Source organism: Lactuca saligna, chromosome 6, assembly GCF_052625555.1.
Source record: "Lactuca saligna cultivar CGN05327 chromosome 6, ASM5262555v1, whole genome shotgun sequence".
NCBI lineage: Eukaryota > Viridiplantae > Streptophyta > Magnoliopsida > Asterales > Asteraceae > Lactuca > Lactuca saligna.
The window spans coordinates 179,758,392-179,779,082 of record NC_136422.1 but is presented as its reverse complement, the minus strand read 5'-3'; the positions used below and the strand labels follow the sequence as shown (position 1 = coordinate 179,779,082).

Below are 20,691 nucleotides of genomic sequence, written 5' to 3'. Positions count from 1 at the left end.
TCCTTCATCTATCGATTCTTGAATCTCTTCAAGTTCGATTTGCCTCCCACTGTCTCCTTGGCTTATGAGTTCTCGCTCTCGGAAAACTCCTCTCCTCGCAACAAAGATAACATTATCTTTCGGTCTATAGAAGAGATATCTAAAGGAAGTTTGCGGGTAGCCGATGAAAATACATCGCTCACTTCGAGGTTCAAGCTTGTCGTGAGTATCTCGTCTTACGAAAGCCTCGCAACCCCAAACCTTGATATGTGCCAACGAGGGAGCTTTCCCCGTCCACATCTCGTGAGGTGTTCTGGAAACCTTCTTAGTAGGGACTCGGTTAAGGATATGGGCGGCAGTCTCTAAGGCATACCCCCAAAAGAAGATAGGTAGTGAAGCACGACTCATCATAGAGCGAACCATATCCAATAAGGTTCGATTATGCCTTTCTGCCACACCATTCAACTGCGGTGTCCTAGGAGGCGTCAATTGCGAAACTATTCCACACTCCTTGAGATAATCGTGGAATTCAAGACTTAGGTACTCTCCTCCTCGATCGGATCGAAGCATCTTGATTTTCCTGCCCAATTGATTCTCCACTTCATTCTTGAACTCTTTGAACTTTTCAAAGGTTTCTGACTTTTGCTTGATTAAATAGATATACCCATATCTACTATAATCATCGGTAAAAGTCACATAGAAGCGGTTCCCATCCTTCGTGGTTGATCTAAAGGGTCCACATACATCGGTATGTATTAGGTCCAATAGCCCCTCACCCCTTTCACAAGTACTCGTGAAGGGTGACTTAGTCATCTTTCCAAGTAAACAAGACTCGCATGTGTCATCTTCCCTAAGGTCGAATGACTCCAACACTCCATCCTTTTGGAGTTGGGCTATGCGTTTCTTGTTGACATGTCCAAGACGACAATGCCACAAGGATGCTTTATCCATACTAGTGGAAGAATCAATATTCAAAACATCATTTCCTAAGTTATCAACAATCATAACAGTTTCATATATTCCATTACATGGTATAGCTTCAAAGTAAAAGACACCATTTAGATAAGCCAAAATAGAACCATTCTCATTATTAAAAGAAAATCTAAATCCTTGTCTATATAAACCATGAAATGAAATGATGTTTCTAGCCATTTCTGGCGAATAGCAACAATTGTTCAAATCCAAAACTAAACTATTCTTAAGCACTAAAGAATACACTCCAATCTTGGTCACAGGCGACGATCTTCTGTTCCCCATGATTAGATTGATCCTTCCTTGCTCCACATCCCTACTTCTTCTTAGTCCCTGCACATTAGAACAAATGTGATAACCACAACCGGTGTCAAGAACCCAAGAAATAGCATGATTAGAATCGTTAGATTTGATTGCATATATACCTGCGAAAGATGGCTTGATCTTTCCTTCCTTGATAGCTTGCAGGTAATCCGGGCAGCTTCTCTTCCAATGTCCTATCTTGTGACAGTGGTGGCACTCTGCCTCCTTTGGGTTAGAGCAGGGCTTAGAGGGATCAACTTTGGTCCCACTAGAAGAGGAACCATCTCGGGCTTTCACCTTGCGATAGTTGTTCGAAGAAGCCTTCCTCTTTTTTCCCTTCCCTTGACCAATAGCCAAGACAAGAGCAGCGGATGGATTGGGAGTTGGTGCAACAGACTTGTCCTTGAAATTGCTCTCAGCAACCCTCAAGAGACCTTGGAGTTTACTTAGAGTGACCTCCTCTTTGTTCATGTGGTAGGTCATCCTAAATTGATTGTACATCGGAGGCAAAGAGTGAAGCACCATGTCGATCGCCAAGTCTTCGCCGAAGTCAACATTTAGCTTGCGAAGGCGGTCGACATACCTTTGCATCTTTTGCAAGTGCACGGTAAGAGATTCTCCATGACCCATCTTAGCAGAAATCATGTTAGTGAAAATCTCGTAACGCTCTTGTCTCGCGTTTTGGTGGTACCTCTCCAACAAGTCTTGATGCATCTCGTATGGATACATGTCCTCGTAGGACTTTTGGAATTCAGAGTTCATGGTGGCGATCATGATGCAATGTACCTTCGTTGCATCTCGCTCATGAGTTTCAAAGGCGGTGATTTCTTCGGGAGTAGCAACTTCGGGGTTGATTTTCTCGAGCTTCTCATCGAGGACATACTCTTTATCCTCATAGCGAGCAATGGTGCGAACGTATCTTATCCATTCGCTAAAGTTCGTTCCATCGAAGGTGACCTTTTGGCAAAGGCTCATCAACGTGAAAGAACTAGCAGCAGCGTTGTTTGCGTTTGACATCTATAGAAAGGACAAAGATAGATTAGAATAAGAATCCCTAATTATCACCCAATAAGAAAAATTAGGGCTAGGATCCAACAATAACATTTACATACTAGAAAAGGGATGCCGTAATCTAACATGCAAATAAATTGAAGGTAAGTGAATGACGATTCACTAATTCTCCATCACAAAACTTAAACTATTAGTCCTAAGTGTTTTTTTGAGAATTCCTAGGTTCGGATGAGATTCATTGAACTATTCAATGACATGTTTAAATCTCGATATGCCCCTCTTGTTTGTGACTGGGATGCCGAGGATCACAAAGCGGGTGTGAATTACCAAGCAAATTCACATGGTGCCTTCATTGTAACGATCACCTATTCGATGTGCCGGTAAACCACACACGCTCCATCGAACTATGATGAACAATGAATCACCCTTTGCCACCTTCGCTTAGAACCAATTAGTGTGCCGGTAAACCACACACGCTCCACTACCATCTTAGCAAGGTGCAAAGTGTAATTTCATGGGATTGCATCAATTCACTTTTCCTAAAGTAACTAAGATTGGGAAATTTAAAAAAAAATTTAGTTACTTCGTATTTCTTATTATACTTTTAATGAGAGGATGAGGTTGCCCTATCCTACCTGTTCGACTAACGACCCTCCACCAATCAAGCAAGCGGTGGGTGTGAGTGTACACCCATTAAGCGCCATTTTATAGGCCGCAACCTTATACCCACCTTATAGATCGGCTTCGTGAATGAGGCCTACTAGCGGTAAGACTAGCATTCAGTTATACATATATATATATATATATATATATATATATATATATATATATATATATATATATATATATATATATATTATTCTAGTAATATCATATAAGTATAGGGTTGTATATTAAAACCTTTTAAAATCTAGGGTTTGAAATTTAAGTTGTCTAAATTAAAACTTTTAATCACAAATATAAATTTCAAAACTTTAGGGTAGGTTTTAAACATTTAAAACATGGAGGAACAAATAATTCCAATTAACAATTAATATCCTAATTATCTTTATTTGATTTATCTAAGATTTCTTTCAAGATAATTATCAAAATAATTAATCATTATCATATAAGGAAATTAAATATTTTATTAGATGATAAATATCTTTAATTAGATCAAGATAATAGTCATATTTATCAAAAAATCGGATTTAGATTGATCTAATATGATTAAGGTAAGTTTCCATAAGATAATTATGAAAAAATCCCGAATCTGGCCATTCCTGACGCCTGGACTCGCCGAGTGCACAAGGGGACTCGCCGAGTCAGGCCTACTCGCCGAGTCCACCTTGGAACTCGCCGAGTCAGTGACTCATAAACCCAAAATCGAATTTTGCAGGTTTGTTTCAGTTAATCAAGCAACAATTTAAAGAAAACCAAGCTAGGCTCTGATACCACTGATGGGTTTTAGCCATAAGAACTTTCCTATGTGCGCATGCAAAACCCTAATGCTTGGATCTAGGCTTTCTAATAAACATGCTTTTGAATCCAATACTTCTAATGGCTAATTAGGTTAAACAACAATATTGAAACAGATCTAGAATCATACCTTTGAATTCCTTGTTGATCTTGTTTGTCTTGGAGCTTCTAGAGTCACAATTGTCACTCCTCTAATGGCTTACAAACACCAATAGCAAGCAATATGATTTAGGAGAGAGGAGAAGGGAGGAATTCGGCCAGAGGTTCCTTGCTTAAGGTTGTGTGTCGAATTCCCTCATCCATAGGGTCTATTTATACTTGTAGACTCCTTAAGGGTTTCACCCTAAACCCTAATTGGATAATCTTCTCTTAAGGCTATCCAAATCCATTCCATAGATAACCCTATGGACGATTTGAGCTATCCTAAAGCTCTTAGAATCCGTCCAAGGTATATCCTAATGGATTTACAGTCTAAAGTCTAACTATCAAACAATTGACAATTTATACCCTCTTATTTAATTAATCTCTTTAAGTCACCAAATTAATACCAATTAATTTATGACTTATATTAATCAAACACCCAAATATTATTCCTTATAATATTTACTCTCTCTTAATAAATCATCCTTCAAGTTGCTATGGTGAAGGCAACCCAAAAGGACCATGCACAACCGAATATAGTTATAGCCTTAGACACTATTCCAACAGATATCACCACCGATTTTAGAGAGAGGAGATTGTTAGTACCCGAGTATGAAGCTGATGAGGAGAAGAGAAAGAACCGATACCATGGTATGTTGAAATCTGGCATTTGGGAGTTTTTTAGTTTTTTAGCCTGCCCGACACTGGATGACATGATAGCTAGGGCATGGGAGCAAGAGATTGATCTGGAGCATTTAGGAAAGAGGAAGGCGGAGCCATGGCATATAGTTGGGGTTTCAACAAAGAAGTCCAAGGGATTCAACTCTAGGTCGAAATGCCGACAGGGCCAGAGCCGCTATGGAAAATACACCAGGTCGCATGATGGGGTTTACAGAGTGGGGGTTCGGGCTGCTACAAGTACAACAAGAAGGGGCACTTTAGAAAAGATTATACTCCTTCTATCACCACTTCACATACAACATACCTGATCTGATTTCATTTCAATTAGAAGGGCCACAAAAAGGCCAACTACCCTAGTCTGGCATCAGGAGGACCAGTGGTAGCACCAACTCCAGCAAACCTACAAATCATAGATGGCCGCCACGGCAAGGCGGATGCTCCTGTGGAGAGGAGTCAGGCCTTTTAGTAGACCACCGAGGAGGCACAAGCTACAATAGATGTGGTCATGAGTATCTCTCTTCTCCTTAACTCTTTATTTAGGATCATTCCTTGTGAACGGTATCCGTGCATTGGTATTATTTGATTTTGGGGCTACCCTATGTTTTGTGTCTCTTGCGCTCAACAAGAGGTTTGTTGGAGCTCCGATCGAGATGGATCATCCATTAAAGGTCGTGATTTCAGATGACCAATATGTCCAGTCATCGAGGGTTCATCGGAATTGTGTTCTAGAGATGTTTAGTGAGCAGTATCAGATCGATTTAATTCCAATTCATTTGCATGGGAACAATGTTACAGTGGGGATGGATTTGCTAAGACTTAATGATCCGGTGATTCATTGTGAGCGCCAGATGGTATGTGTTCGGACCCCAAGTAGGGGGGAGTTGGTGGTTCATGGATAGGGCACTCAACGCGGGCCTTCCTATGCTCAGCCGCTAGGTCCAGATGCTATCTTCATTAGGTTTGTTCCAGTTTCGTCACCAATGTTAGGATACCCAAGATAAGCGTAAGGTGTCGGTCGATGATGTGCCAATTGTGTGGGAGTACCCATACGTGTTTCCAGAGTATTTGCACGAGGTGCCTCCAAAGAGATAGTTGGAGTTCCGAATTGATTTGGTTCATGGTACCATTCTGATAGCCAAGGCACCCTATCGGTTAGCTCCACCAGAGATATATAACTTGTCTACACACATGGAGGAGTTGTTAGACAAGGAATTCATCCGACCTAGTAAGTCACCATGGGGTGCTCCGATCCTATTTCTGAAAAACAAGGATGGGTCGCATAGGATGTATATTGAGTACCCGGAGCTGAATAAGCTAACAGTGAAGAACTATTACCCATTCCCAAGGATTGATGACTTGTTCGATTAGCTTTAGGGTACATCTTGGTTTTTCAAGATTGATCTAAAATCAGGTACTCATCAGATGAGTGTAGGAGAGGACGATATATAGAAGACGGCCTTTCGGAATCACTATGGTCATTACGAGGTCGTTGTGATGCCCTTCGGACTCACCAATGCTCCAGCCATGTTCCTGAACCTCATGAACTATGTGAGTCGATTGACGTTGGATCGGTTCGTGATTGTATTCATCAAGGACATCCTGGTTTATCTAAGACCTAGGAGCAACATGAGGAGAACTTGTGAAATGTGTTGGAGACCCTGAGGAGGGAGAGACTGTATGTGAAGTTCTCCACGTGCAAGTTTTGGTTGGGCAAGGTGCAATTTATGGGGCACCATGTCAACCAAAATGGTATTCCGGTCAATCCGGCCAAAGTGGAGGCCATGATGAGGTTGGAAGTTTCGAGGTCTCCATCTGAGATTTGGAGTTTCCTTGGGTTTGTAGGATATTACCTGAGATTGATTCATGATTTGTCTAAGCTAGCGATTCGACTGACCCAACTAAGGAAGAAGACTACCACTTTTTGGTGGGGTCCTGAGCAGTAAGCAGCGTTTGAGACCCTAAGACAAAGATTATGCAATGTACCGATTTTGACCTTGGCAGAGGGTGTCGACAACTTTATGTTTTAATGTGATGCGTCTAGCACTGCATTATGCACGGTCTTGATGTAGAGGGGTCATGCTATTGCTTACTCCTTGAGGCAGCTGAGACCTTTTTAGGAGAATTATCCGATGCACGATTTGGAGCTAGAGGCAGTTGTTTTCGCCATCAAGATTTGGCGACATTATCTCTATAAGGTTTGTTGTACTATTTACAAGGATCATAAGAGCTTGAGGTACTTGCTGCATCAGCCAAATCTAAACACGAGGCAATGTCGGTGGTTGGATGTGGTAAAGGACTATGATTATGAGATCCTTTACCACCCGGGGAAGGCCAATGTGGTGATTGAATCTATTAGCCACAAGGCGGTCACAGTTCTGATCCGGGATATTTGTCTAAGGATGACAGTGATTACTCAACTTCTGTAGAGGATTCGAGAGGAACAGATTGAGGCTTTGAAGGAAGAGCATTGAAAGAGTGAGCACATCGTGGGTTAGGTGGATTCCTTTGACTATGATAGTTGGGATTTATTGACTCTCCGTTTAAGAGTGTGGGTTCTGTATCAGGGTGGAGTACATCAGGTTCTAATGGAGGAGGCACACAAATCGAGATTCTCCATTCACCCCAGGGCGACGAAGATGTATTGGTATCTTCTTCTTAACTATTGGTGGCCCTGCATGAAACAGGATGTAGCTTGGTACATGGAGAGGGGCTTAACTTTCAGGAAAGTCGACTTTAAAGCAAAATCCAGTCATTGGATATTCCCATTTGGAAATGGGAGGAGATTACCATGGACTTCATTACGAAGTTTCCTCAAACTACGCATGATGTAGATTCCATTTAGGTCATCATGGATCCATTGACCAAGAGCTTGTATTTTATCCTGATACAGGAGAGTATCTCTGTGGAGATGTAGCTTGAGGTTGTGGCACGGCATGGGGTGCCGGATTCTGTGGTTTCTGACAGGGACATCCGGTTTACTTCCAGATTTTGGAAGAGATTTCACGATGAGTTGGGTACTCGTCTGCATTTCAGCACGAACTTTCAACCACAGACGGAAGGTCAGAGACAGCAAACCATCTAGACATTAGAGGATAAGTTGCGAGCGTGTGTTCTAGATTTCGATGGTAGCTAGGATTCATATCTTTCGTTAGCGGAATTCTTGTATAACAATAGCTACCATACTAACATCGAGCGACCTCCTTTTGAGATGCTCTATGGGAGGAAACGAAAGACCCCGATTGTTGGGTTGAGGTAGGTTAGTGAGTTGTGGAGAGTACCAAGGTGGTACTCAAGACGACCAACTTAGCTGGTTTGTTGCAGAATTCTGACACCTCAGAGTTTGTATAAAAAGTATGTCGACAAGCGCTATTCACACTTGGATTTTCAGGTCGGGGACATGGTTCTCCTGGAGGTATCATCTTGGAAAGGTGTCATTTGATTCAGGAAGTAGGGCAAGCTGGGCCCAAGGTATATCCGTCCATTCAGGGTTACAGCTCAAGTGGGCAGGGTGGTATATCGATTGGATCTTCTAGAGGAACTTATTCAAACTCAGAATACTTTCCATGTCTCGCAACTACGGGAGTGTTTACCTAATGATTCCATAATGGTTTCATTGGGGATATTCAGGTGGATGACCGCCTAAAATATATTGAGAGATCGGTGGCGATCCTTGACCAAAAGACGAAAATCCTGAGGAACAAGGTTATTGTCTTGGTGAAAGTGCAATGGCAATAACGTAAGGGTTCAGAGTCGATGCGGGAGCTAGAGGATGAGATGAGGTAGCATTAGCCGGAGTTATTTGGAGCACCAGACTTCGAGGAAGAAGTTTGATTCAAGTAGGGGAGAATTGTAACCTTCAAGTTTTGTTAAGTTCCTATTTTAGCCCTAATGCAAATTCTTTCAAAATTGGGCCCTTGGTTAGTACGTAGGGTGTACTCAATGGGTACGTTTAACGTACGAGCCATATATCTTGTCGCAGGACATAACCACGTACATGGGGTGTACATGAAGTACCCATGGCGTACATGAGTTTGAGAAAACCCTATATTTTAGGGTTTGCACCCTATTTAAGGACATTAAGTCCCCCAATCCATTTACATTTTCAGCTTCCATTGCACGTGTTGTGCTAATCTCGAAACTTAAGCCACCTTGAGTGCATTTGTGAGCTTTCATGAGAGTTTTAGTTTTTCTTTTATAACATCCCTACTTTTAGGTATTATATTTATATATTTATTTTTGGGATTTAATGTGTGACTCGACGAGCTGTGTGATCGACTCGTCGAGTAGAGGTGGACCAGTCACGCGGGTTTAATGACCAACTCGAGGAGTCAGAGAACCGACTCGCCGAGTTGGCGTTGTGTGAAGAAACCCTAAATCCTTGGGTTTTTTTTCTTATTTAAAAGGCCGTAAGCCCTCATTTCCATCTCCATCAATACCCTTGATCCCTGTAAAGAACCCTAATCGAGTTTTAGCTTGTTATTTGAGAAGGAGAGGCTATCTTGAGCATTTTGGTGCACTTGGAGAGAAGAAGAGGAAAGCATCAAGGCTTGGAGCAAGGAGGGATGTATGGATCAAGAGGTTCTGAGTGGATAGCTTCTATTTTAGGTAAAAAGACGCTATCATGATCATTTTTCTTGTGAGATCTTATTTGGGGAGTTCTAGGGCTTTTACCCGTCATTCTTGTGTTATTGAGTCCTTTGAGTAGATCTTGAGGTTGAAACCTTAGATCTGGATTGTAGGAGGTCTTGGAAGCCCAAAGACCCAATATTTATGGAGATAGAGGGAAGCCTATGAGTATCAAACCCTTGTTGGAGCTTGTATTGGCATTATGGAGCAAAGATGCCATGCATGAACATAAAGAGCGAAGCTTTACATGACATTAGACCCTTAGGAGACCAGATCTAGAGTTTGGAGTGGTGGATCTGCGTTAACACATCTGAATGAGAATACAGACTGAATGGACTCGCTAAGTCAATGAGCCGACTCGATGAGTTGACTAGGGTTTTCCCCGATGAGTCTGGACATGGGGAACTCGGTGAGTTGATGAGATAACTTGACGAGTTATGTTGGGTTTCCACGATGTTATGAGGAACAATGGGGACTCGGCCAGTCACATAGATGACTCGGCGAGTTAGGTCAACATGGATAGTTGACATGAGTGTTGACTTCTGTTGACTTTAGGGTTTGGTCAAGGAAAGGATTATAGGGACCATGGAGGGGTAAAATGGTCGTTTACCCATTCCAAGAGTTTGAGAGAGAGAATAAATTAGTTTATTTAGAGTCATGATAAAAACTTTAATTAGAGATAATCATCTTATGTGTTATGCGGAGAAGAGTTCGAGATTCATGTACAGGATTATTTACTTGCTTGCTTACGAAGTGAGTCTTCTCACTATACTTACCTAGAGTGGTAATCTTTGTGTGACTAGAGAGTCTTATGTGTTTATATTAAGTATTATGATATCTTGTGTTAAGTCTTTGTGATTTATGTTGTGTATTATTCTGAGCTTACTGAGTTAACACCAGAGGGTCCACCCGAGTTGTGGGACTGGAGGGTCCCCCTGAGACACATTGATAGGAGGGTCTTATTTGAGCATAGCCATGAGAGGCTAATGAGATATGTTTGGTATTTTAGAGAATTTAGTATGCTTCATGCTTAAAGTGTTATGTGTTATGCGTTTCAGGTAATTCTCAAGATCACGGGAAGGCACGGCTTGATTATGCACACACGAGTTGGAGATTTGTTTTGGAGGATATTGGATTGTGTTTTAACATCTTTTAAACATGTGTTTTGATAACTTGATATAAACTGAGGATTTTTGGGATTATGTTAATGAGATTAATGTGATTTTAAATGAAAATTTTGTTTAAAAATTTACGATATAACAACTTTAGAGTGTTTGAAGAAAAAGGAAGCTTGGGAAAAAGCAAGGATGTGGGAAGAGCTTATAGATCCATACGTTTAGCACCATTTTTGACCTATTGAAGGTATAAAGTTTAAACCTTGATCATTAGATGATTAGATCTCGTTTTACGGTAGAAAATGGTATATTTTGGTCTTATAGTTTGGATTCATGGAGTTGAGCAATTTCAGACAATATGAGTTGTCCGTTTGAGCTCTTGGAGGTGTTTTGAATCATAAAAACTAGACCTTGATGGTTAAGCCTCAACCATGCAAGTGTTAGGAACTATCCAAGTTTATTTATGGACTTGATTCATGTTTTAGGACATTTTTAGGGACTTTGATCTATGTTTTGAATGTTAGGTCTTAATGGATTATGACATGGAAGTGAATATGGGTTGGCAGACTTGTACGCCATGCGTACTCCAGTGTGCGTTGCACGTACTAGGTCAACGCCTCAACCCTTGGTTAACAACAGCACACGTTGGGTGTAGAAGCCAAGTACACCACACGTACACAATAAATGGGCCTAGAAGATTTTTGGGCATGCTTGGGGTTGGCCTTTGGACTTGAGTAAGTTAGGCCTCAGGCCCATTTGATTGTAGTGGGTCATTTTTTTGGACTTTAGGCCACGTTAGTTGTTCTCGGGACTTTGTGGCCCCAGTTTGGGTGTGGATGCCTTTTTGTATTTTTTTGGAATTGGGCCTTGGAGGATAAGAGGCCAAATAAGGCAAAGGTAAGGATGCACTTTGTCCTTAAGTCAATAATTAGTGTTTTGGACCTTTAGGTTGGAATGTAGCCTAATTTCTAATTAGGTTTTTATGTTTGTGCGATATGGAGAGGAGTTCGCGAGTCATCCATTGAGTACAATTTGATACTTACAGTCTGAGGTGAGTTTTCCTTCGCATTATCTGTAGGTCGAAGGCACCAAGTTATACCTACTACTTTATGTTGTAGTATGATGATTGTCTTTGTGACAACTGTGAGTTATGTCTGTATTTGCTTGATGACTCTGTGATTTATGTTATGATATTATGTGGTAGTAGTAGGGGTGACATAGACCCGGTATCCGGTTGAAATAGATCGAAGGGGCGTGCACACACCCAAATATGCTTGATAGAATCCGATTAAGAAAGACCAAAGGGGTAAAGCACCCATATATGCTTGGCAGTATCCAGTTGAAATAGACCGAAGGGGCAGGGACCTAGATATGCTTGGCAATATGTTTTTTTTGTATGTGATATTTTGGGGGAAGTCACTAAGCTTTGTGCTTATAGTTTTTAGTTTATGTTTTATCTACTTCCAGTTCGAGGAGGGAAGGGCACGACCTAGTCGCACCGCATCACTCTATGTTTTTATGCACTTAGTGAGTTTGTCAATTGTACTCGGATAAAATGATACATCTATACTCTTGTGACTGTTTAGATATCAGATTCTTATGAATTGAATAAATTTAAAAAAAAATTATCTATATTTCTGGGATGTTATAAACGGCTTCGGATTCATTATGTCCAACTCAGGTCTCGGAACAGTATATCATCTCGTTGCAGAAGATCAATGACAAAAACTGATAACCGAATACAAGTACCTGCTATAGAAGCCGCTGCCTTAAAGGTTTTCGCTCCTCGAAAACGTGGCGACTCTTCCTTTCCACAATAGAAAACAAAGGTCCATTCAAAAACGAAAGAAAAAAAAACAAGAAGAAGATGTACAACACTGTAGTCATTGTAATCATGATGGACATAATCGAGAGCGTTGCTTCAAACAAATGGTTATCTTGAGTGGTGGCAAGGGAAAGCGAAGGAAGTCAGGAAATAGCCAAGGGCCTCTTACATTGAAGGTGGTTTGAGTCCCATTCCAGGAATTACTGTTGAGTAATACAATGCCTTCTTGAAAGATTTTGAATGTGAAACCAACACAGGTGATGAAGGGAAGCAATGAGTAGCCAATATGATTGGTAGATTTAATAATTAGGTTGACTGGATTATTGCTTCATGGGCCACCGACCACACAACCTATATAAGTAATATTCTTGGTAACAAAAGAAAAGATCCACTTGAAATGACTGTGATGATTAACCAAAAAGCTTCAATGTTCCGTGACATTTACTCTAGATTTTCGTGTAATGCAGGGTCTTTATTCGAGGAACATGATTGGTGCGGGTAAGTGAAAGGGAGGTCTATACCGAATGGGGATGTTTAGGGAAAGTAAAACTATGGTGGTTACTGTTGAAAGATGACATAAGAGGCTGAGTCACACATCTTAAGAAAAACTAGCTAAAGTCGATTTTCTCAAAGCTATTTCTTTTAATATTAGAAATAGTGTAAGTGATTCTTGTTCCAAGGCAAAACATACAAGATCTCCTTTTTCATTAAGTGAAACTAAAACTAAAGAATGTTTTGAGTTATTACATTGTGATATATTAGGGCAAATGTTGTATTCCTTCATTTTCTGGAGCAAAGTAACTTTTAACTATTGTGGATGATTTTAGTTGAAATGTTGATATTTTTCTCCTTAATTATAAAAGTGATACCAGTACATTTTTGGTGAATTTTTACAAAATGGTTGAAAACAAGTTCAGCAAAACCATCCAAAGAATAAGATGTGACAAAGTGGGGAATTCACATCAAATATTATGTTGAATTTTTACACCAAGCAAGGCATTTTGTTAGAAACCACATGTCCTCATACGCCTCAACAAAATGGGGTTGTTGAGCGCAAGCATCAACACTTACTTGATATTGCTCGAGCTCTACGTTTCGAAGCTAATTTTGCAAAGCGTTTTTTTTTTTTTTTTTGGGGGGGGGGGGGGGAATGTGTGCTAATGACTGCATTTATTATCAACCGATTACCATCTAAAATTCCTGATGATAAAACTCCTTATGAATTGCTATACAATTAATAACCCGAATATGATCACATGAGTGTCTTTAGCTGTCTTACTTACTTTTGGAGTATCGAAACAAAGGGTGACAAACTGGAAGCAAGGGGGAGGCCTGAATATTCCTTGATTAACCTCACGGAATAAAAGGCTACAAAATATTTGATATTAATAGCAAGAAAATAGTGGTGTCACTAGATGTACAATTCCATGAAAGCACTTTTACTTTTCCAGTTCAAACCCAAGCTTCAAAAGACGATTTTGATGTCTTTATTCCTATACAAGCCTACAATATTGAAGGGCCAAATCATGAGTAGATTACCATACCTAATGAGGTGGAAGATAATAGGCCTGACTCTAGCCTATAGAACTTAGGTGGACACATAATGGATAACGATGGTAGTGCTCCATACACTAGTCATGAAGAGATACCTCCTCAAATCCCTAAACACACACTAATCTAGGTCATTCTCAACCAAAGAGGGACTAGAGGCAACCCAAACGCCTGAAGGATTTCATTCTTGAACTTCCCCCTTCGGTTGACCATGCACATACTACATCAACAGTACATCCCATTACAAAATATCTTTCCTATTATAATATTTTTTCTAATACTCACAAAACATTCTTGGCGGCCATAACCACCACTAACGAGCCCAAAAACTTTAAAGAAGCCACACAAGACCCAAAATGGATTGAAGCGATGAAAAAGGAGATCCAGACTCTTGAAAAAAAACAATACATGGACTATTGAATCTTTGCCAGAGGGAAAACAACCCATTGACTCTAAATGGGTTTACATGTTCAAATAGAAGCCAAATGGGGATATCAAAAGATATAAAGCGAGACTTGTCACAAAAGAGTTCATTCAAATCGAAGGAGAAGACTTTCATGAAACTTTTGCACCGATGGCTAAATTAGTTACTGTTCAAACGTTATTGTCTATGGCAACTAAAAACAGTTAGTTCATCCACCAGGTCAACATCAGCAACTGTTTTCTTCATGGTGATCTTGATAATGAAGTATACAACAAGATGTCGCAAGGTTATTCCACAAAGAAATAATATCATGTTTGGTGACTACGAAAGTCTCTCTCTAAGGTATCAAACAGGCCTTTCAAACCATTATCAAAAATTTACTTGTGCCATTCTCAGTTTGGCCTCACATCATCTGAAGCAGATTATTCCCTCTTTCTCTACAAAAATGATGATACTTTCCTTTCTATTCTCATATACGTCGATGACGTGATCATGGTCGGAAACATTTCTAAGAAGATACATTAAGTCAAATAATATTTATATGATAAATTCAGCATCAAAGCTCTTGGGGAACTAAAATATTTTCTTGGGATAGAGGTGGCCCGAATCTCTTGTGGTCTTGTTTTAAGTCAATGGAAGTACACTCTTGATATTTTACAGTGACATGGAAGGTTGTCCCCCGAGTTCATTTCCTTTTGAAAAAAATCTCAAGCTCGTTATGGATGACCAGGAACACAAGGTTGATGCTAGTACCTATCGACGCCTCATTGGGCGTCTTCTTTACTTCCAAGGTGCCTGTCCATACATAGCATACTCAGTTAATACTCTTAGTCAATTTGTTTCGGATCCCCGTTAGAATCATATGAGTGTCGCGTTTAGAGTTCTTTGATATCTCAAGGACAGTCCCCATCAGGGCATACTTTTATTGAAAGAGGGTGGCACGGATTTGGTTAGATATGATGATTCAGAATGGCATGGTTGTCCTCTTACTAGGTGTTTCTCGAATCGATTACCTGGTCCTTCTCGGTGGTGCCCCAACTCATGAAAAACAAAAAGGCATTATGTTATCTCACGCTCATCCGTTGAAGCTGATATCATGTCATCGGTGCAGCTGTTAGTAAAATCATCTGGTTGCGATGGATTTTATTAGAGTTGGGTCTTCTTTAACTTGGCTTCACTACTCTTTTTTGTGTCAACCTAGCAGCTCGACATATTGTCAACAATCCGGTTTTCTCAAACGCACTAACCATGTTGAAATGGACTGTTTCTTTGTTCGTGAACATGTTGAATCGAAGGAAATTTACCCAATGATGATCGACTCAAAACTTCAATTTAACGATCTCCTCACAAAGGGGCTTGGAGCATCGAAGCTTCATTTCCTACTTGACATGTTAGACGTTGTTAATTTACACTCCTTAACTTGATGGAAAGTTTTGGTTTTCTTATATCCTTTCCATATCCTCTCCATATTTATCTCTTGTTTTAGTTTATTTTCTCTTGTTTTATTGCTTTCTCGTTTCTATATATTGTTGCCCCTTTTTCTCCTTGTAATTTTGAATCAAGATAATCAATATCAACTATTATCTTGAATTTATAAGGTGTGCTTTAAATGATTAGATTTCTTTCTTTCTCCGATTTCGGTTATTGGGTATTGCGACCACCTTATCTCTCATTCTCTCTCCTCGATCGCTTTGATTTCCAGGGCGGTTCCATAAAATTGAATAGTGGTTATTATCAGTTATTTTGTTGCTCAGAATTCAGTCATCATAAATGTCGTGCGTCTATTCTATCTTTTCCATTGATCGTCAGACCGTCTTTCCCAGTGGAGAGTTTAAAGTTGTAACGTCCTAAAAAATATAAATAGATTTTTCAATTTTAAAATATAATAACCAATTAACCATTTCTTCAAAAAAAAAAAAAAAAAAAAAAAAAAAAAAAAAACTTGAGTATTATTTGATTGATGGAAACCATACATTATCGAAGTTACATTTACAAAACTGTGGAAAAAATATCTTCGATACTTGTGTACAGTCCCACTGAGCTCTTCTCATGAGTGACTTGCAAAATGTTTAATCAACAACCATAAGCGTAAAACTTAGTGAGTTCCTCAGTATACCAAATATTCCGCCATTCATAAAATGCATCCATAAAAAATTCTCGACTCTAGCATCGAGTAAATAAAACTCTTATCCACATACACACATCATATACAATGGACTCAACCCAACAGTTCATGGCCCAACCCAACTTGTAAGGACCTAAATTTACTTCCGTCAGTGATGTTAGCTTTCGTATAACAAATGTTTATTTTCATAGGATTATTCCCGTTTAAAGGTAATATAATGAAATCAGTTAAATGAAAATGATGTTGTTTAATATTTGAAAGAATTATACAATAATTAAGAGGAAATAATTCAAATTAAATGACTTTGTGGAAAAATAAGGCAAATATAATTCATTAAATAGTCTACGAATGATGTAGATGGGTTAAAATGTTAATAAAACTAACTTAAATTGTTATGTATCTAGGTTTGGTGCGGGGAGTGTGCAGCATCAAAATTGGAGAGATTTGTTTGCAATGTCGTGCATAACCACCACGAACTTGTATCTTTAGGATTTCTTCAATGCATCAGTTTCTTCTCTTGGGACTATTATGTGTGTACTAGAGCCGAATCAATAAACTGGTGTTGCAGCTGTTGTGTATCGAGCAAGGAGAAAAGAAAATTAAACATTGATTGATTGGGGTGAGAACGAAGAAACAACAACAAATGACGAAAGAGGGATGGCGAGCTGGAGCTAATGGCGCAAGGTAGGAGGAGATGGTATTGACGATATATTCTTGAAGTTGAATTTGTAAATCGGTCATTCCAATTTGTAAGACTGTACTCTTCATTCTAATATGAACTTGGATCGATAGTATCTGATTCAGTCGGTTACTATTCATAAGTATGTTCCCTTTTAATTGTATACATAATGAATGATATTCTTATGTTGTAGATGGTGAAACTAATATTATAATTTAATAGTTAAACCAAACAAATATTATTGTAATAAATAAATAAATATTATTGTAATAATATCATATGTTCAAGATGATACAACATATTTTTATCCTTTATTGTAAAGGTTGGCGCGAAAATTTTATTGTTCGCAATTTAAAGGATAATTAGAAATTAGATTGTACAATATGGACCGGGAATACCAATGGACGTTTGTTGGAAAAAAGATGTGTCGATTATTTGTGGGTAAATAGATCACATGTTGTAAATAATTAGGTCCGTATTTGCTCAGAAATTGTCACAAAGAGCCATCAATTATTTGTCACTAACACCATCCAATACAAAATCCTTATGTTCGAATCGAAAAAAAAAAAAAAAAAATGATTATTTGAACCCTTTGAGACGAGAATTGTTCGGTCAGATGTCTCGAGCATCGGTGCTTAATGGGCATAGAGCTATGGACTCCCCTACCGAGCCAACCATAGACAACATTTATGATGTCGAAATTAGACTAGCAATTTATAAAATGCTTATTACTCAATAAATTATAATTAGGATGAAGTACGTGAAACAATGAATCAGGAATCTAATAATATAAATCAATACGTAACCTTCTAGTTATTGTAATGAGTTTTTCCAGTAAAATATTTATTCTCTACCAAGTTATTACTTTGAAAAATGCCTTATATTTCAGCATTTCATGTTTTCCTTTTCGATTCAGGTTTTACTTCTTTTTGTATCTAATAATATTATAGGTCTTCATGAAATATTATTAACTGACAACCAATATCTAATTTTTTTCATCACACCTATCAAAAAACAAAGCAAATTAACAATGACATGATCACCAATGACAAAAACAGACAAGTATCCATTTATTTAAGTGAAAAAAGTGAAAAAACACAAGCAGCAAATCTTTTCCATTTTTAGCACACAATAACGAAATTGAAAACGATGGGTATTAAAGAACTAGTAAGCTTCGGGATGTGCGATTGCATAGGCCTCTATTGCCTTAAAGGTGTTCTTGAATGCTTCTTTGGCAAAGTTAAGAATATCTTCAGATAGTTGCGCATCAGGTTTGCAATTAAACTCAGTCGAGTGCTTGTATACAGATCCACCATCAGCAGAAGGTACGAACTTAATATTATGAGTGGCTGAGTCAATAATACCTAACAAGGCGTCACCTTCAAAGATTGTATAGCTGACACTTAGATTGCTTATGTCTATGGCATCGACTCTATGCTTGGAATTTTTGTACGGAACACCTACACACGTATTACACCAAACATTAGGGAACCATTTATGAGAAAACTGTTGATGTTTTATATACGATCCTAAGAGTACATGAATCATATTAAATACAAAATGTTCTTTATCTATGTAATACTTACCATCACCGAAGGTAATGCTCTTAATGCTTCCAACACCACCATCACCTTCGATAATATTGACAGATTTGAAAGTTTGAGGATCTACCTTAGGTGCGAGGGTGTCGAAGTCTCCATAGACCTTGAAAAGTTTAGCAGCGGGAAGAGAAGAAGTGACCTCAAGTTCAGATGTGATAACAGCCATTGTCAGCCAATTTGCAAGAGATGATAAGTAAGGAATTAAAAAGATGAATGGTTTTGTTGTGTGAGCATGGTGGTATTTATAAGGTTGAATGGTTGAATAAGAAAAAAAAATTATATAAGTTTGACAATATAAAAAGATGATGTGCCCCCCAAAAAAAAACTAAATATGTATATCCATGTGATCTCGTATAAGTGGAAATATTTTTCAAACTTGTTCCATTACAAAAATAAATAAGATGCTGCGGAGATTGAGTTTATAATTATTTAAGAGAAATTAAATTACCTCCTACCTTTTATGCCTATAATTATTTTTATCCATTAAAAGTATGACAAATCATCATTCAATTTAATTGTAATTGACATATTCCTAATATAACGTTAATGAGTTAGTTAAAAAAATATGGAATGATGACACTTATCATAATTTTATTGTAGACATAAAAAGTAGGAAGCAATTTAATTTCTCATTATTTAATGATCCAACACATCAATTGAAATTTGAAGCCAATATATTACCTTCATTATTAAGTTAATATTTTAGGTTATTTTTAAATTTGATATTTTGGTTAATTTAAAGCTATTTTACATAGACTCTTTTCTAATTCTCCGGTCGAGTAAGGGAAAATTCCTCATGCCCATGATGAAACTAAGATACATAAATTTTATAAAAAAAAAAAATGATTATTATTCGTTTTTAATATAAAACATATATTTGATTCTCCACCACTTCAACACTTTCCTTAAAATATGACCATATTTTTATTTAATATATAGAATTTTGATATGATAACTTGATTCTCCACGCCTTCTCTACTTACTTTTAAATCACTTTAAGTGAAATACTAAACCAACATCAACATAATCAACATTGTAAAGATAATTACATTATGACATGTGTGTTATAACGCACACGGTTAATAGTAAAAAAATGATGTAATAAAAATATTACTTTATTTAATCATAGTTGCTAGCAAATATTTATATATAATATTTTAATATAAATGTGTTCGTGACTTTAAACTGGATAGTAATAATAGTAACTAGAAGGGTATCCCTTGCTTCGCAAGGGACAGAATGTATTTGTGAAGTATTTATGTCGTACATGTGGAATGAATGCGTTTAGAGATAGACAGGGTTACAAATTCATTTCATTATATTAATCAAATTGATGAAATGTTACAATAAGATATTCAAAAGAATTCATTACATCAAGTTATGAAAGAAAGAAAGCAAAAACCAACAATTAATCACATATTTTTTTGAAATACATTTAAAAAACAACTCAATTTAATTGGTTTTAAAATTCAGCAGTTAATTAACATGTGCGACTTAATATCTTGTACCACCAATGGATGCTGAAAAAAATACACAATAAAATGAATTTAATACAACAATATGCAAACAAAATGAGTCGAATAACATTGTTCTCTTACCGGCAAATATGCTATGAAAATTATTGGAATTTATGTGCTCCATTGTTGGATCATTCGGGTTGAGCAACATGAATATAAGTTCTCTTTTAGATGCAAGGGCCTCCACTTGCACTTGACTGAAACGGAAAAGTAGTAAGCGAGCATTTTAACCTTCTGTTTGTTTATATTGAAGACTAATATCGTACCTAATGCACTTGAAAAGCATACGTCTTTTTTTGAGAGAGCATGTCATTTTCAGGAGTACACTCTGTCAAAACCCATCTGAATTAATAATAAAACAATCAAACAATCAAGAAAAAGAAGAATATTTATATGTAAGTGAATGGCGTTAGGTCGTATGCTATTGATATTGATATATGTAATATATGGTTGTTTATTTTCAACTTAATGCAGAATGAATTACAGCTTAATACAGAAAGTTAGGGATAGCAAATGAATCTCACAAGTTTGACAATTTATTGATTGTTACAGTTGACAGACCATAATAAATAAGAAATGAAATTTAACAAATTGAAAAAAAAAAAACCCATTTGTAAATTCAATTATATTTGTTTCTTTTAATTAAAATCATATTTCATGTTTTAAGAGCGTCATATCAACAT

At 37.9% G+C, this 20,691-nt stretch overlaps 1 protein-coding gene across 2 annotated transcripts in view; it reads right to left on the bottom strand.

The window, feature by feature from the left end:
* LOC145003235 (root allergen protein-like) overlaps nt 1-18,717 on the bottom strand; it is a 34,101-nt gene extending 15,384 nt beyond the window's left edge. Inside the window, exons 1-2 of one of the 2 annotated variants that reach the window (XM_078962363.1) lie at nt 18,477-18,713; nt 17,937-18,350 (exon numbers count right to left, since the gene is read on the bottom strand). In XM_078962363.1, coding sequence (XP_078818489.1) covers nt 18,055-18,350; nt 18,477-18,657 — 477 coding nt within the window. In that variant the 5' untranslated portion in view covers nt 18,658-18,713 and the 3' untranslated portion in view covers nt 17,937-18,054. Of the gene's footprint in view, nt 1-17,936; nt 18,351-18,476 lie in introns of those variants that run through there. The other variant, XM_078962365.1, reaches the window with a different exon arrangement.
* Between the last annotated feature and the right edge of the window lie 1,974 nt (nt 18,718-20,691).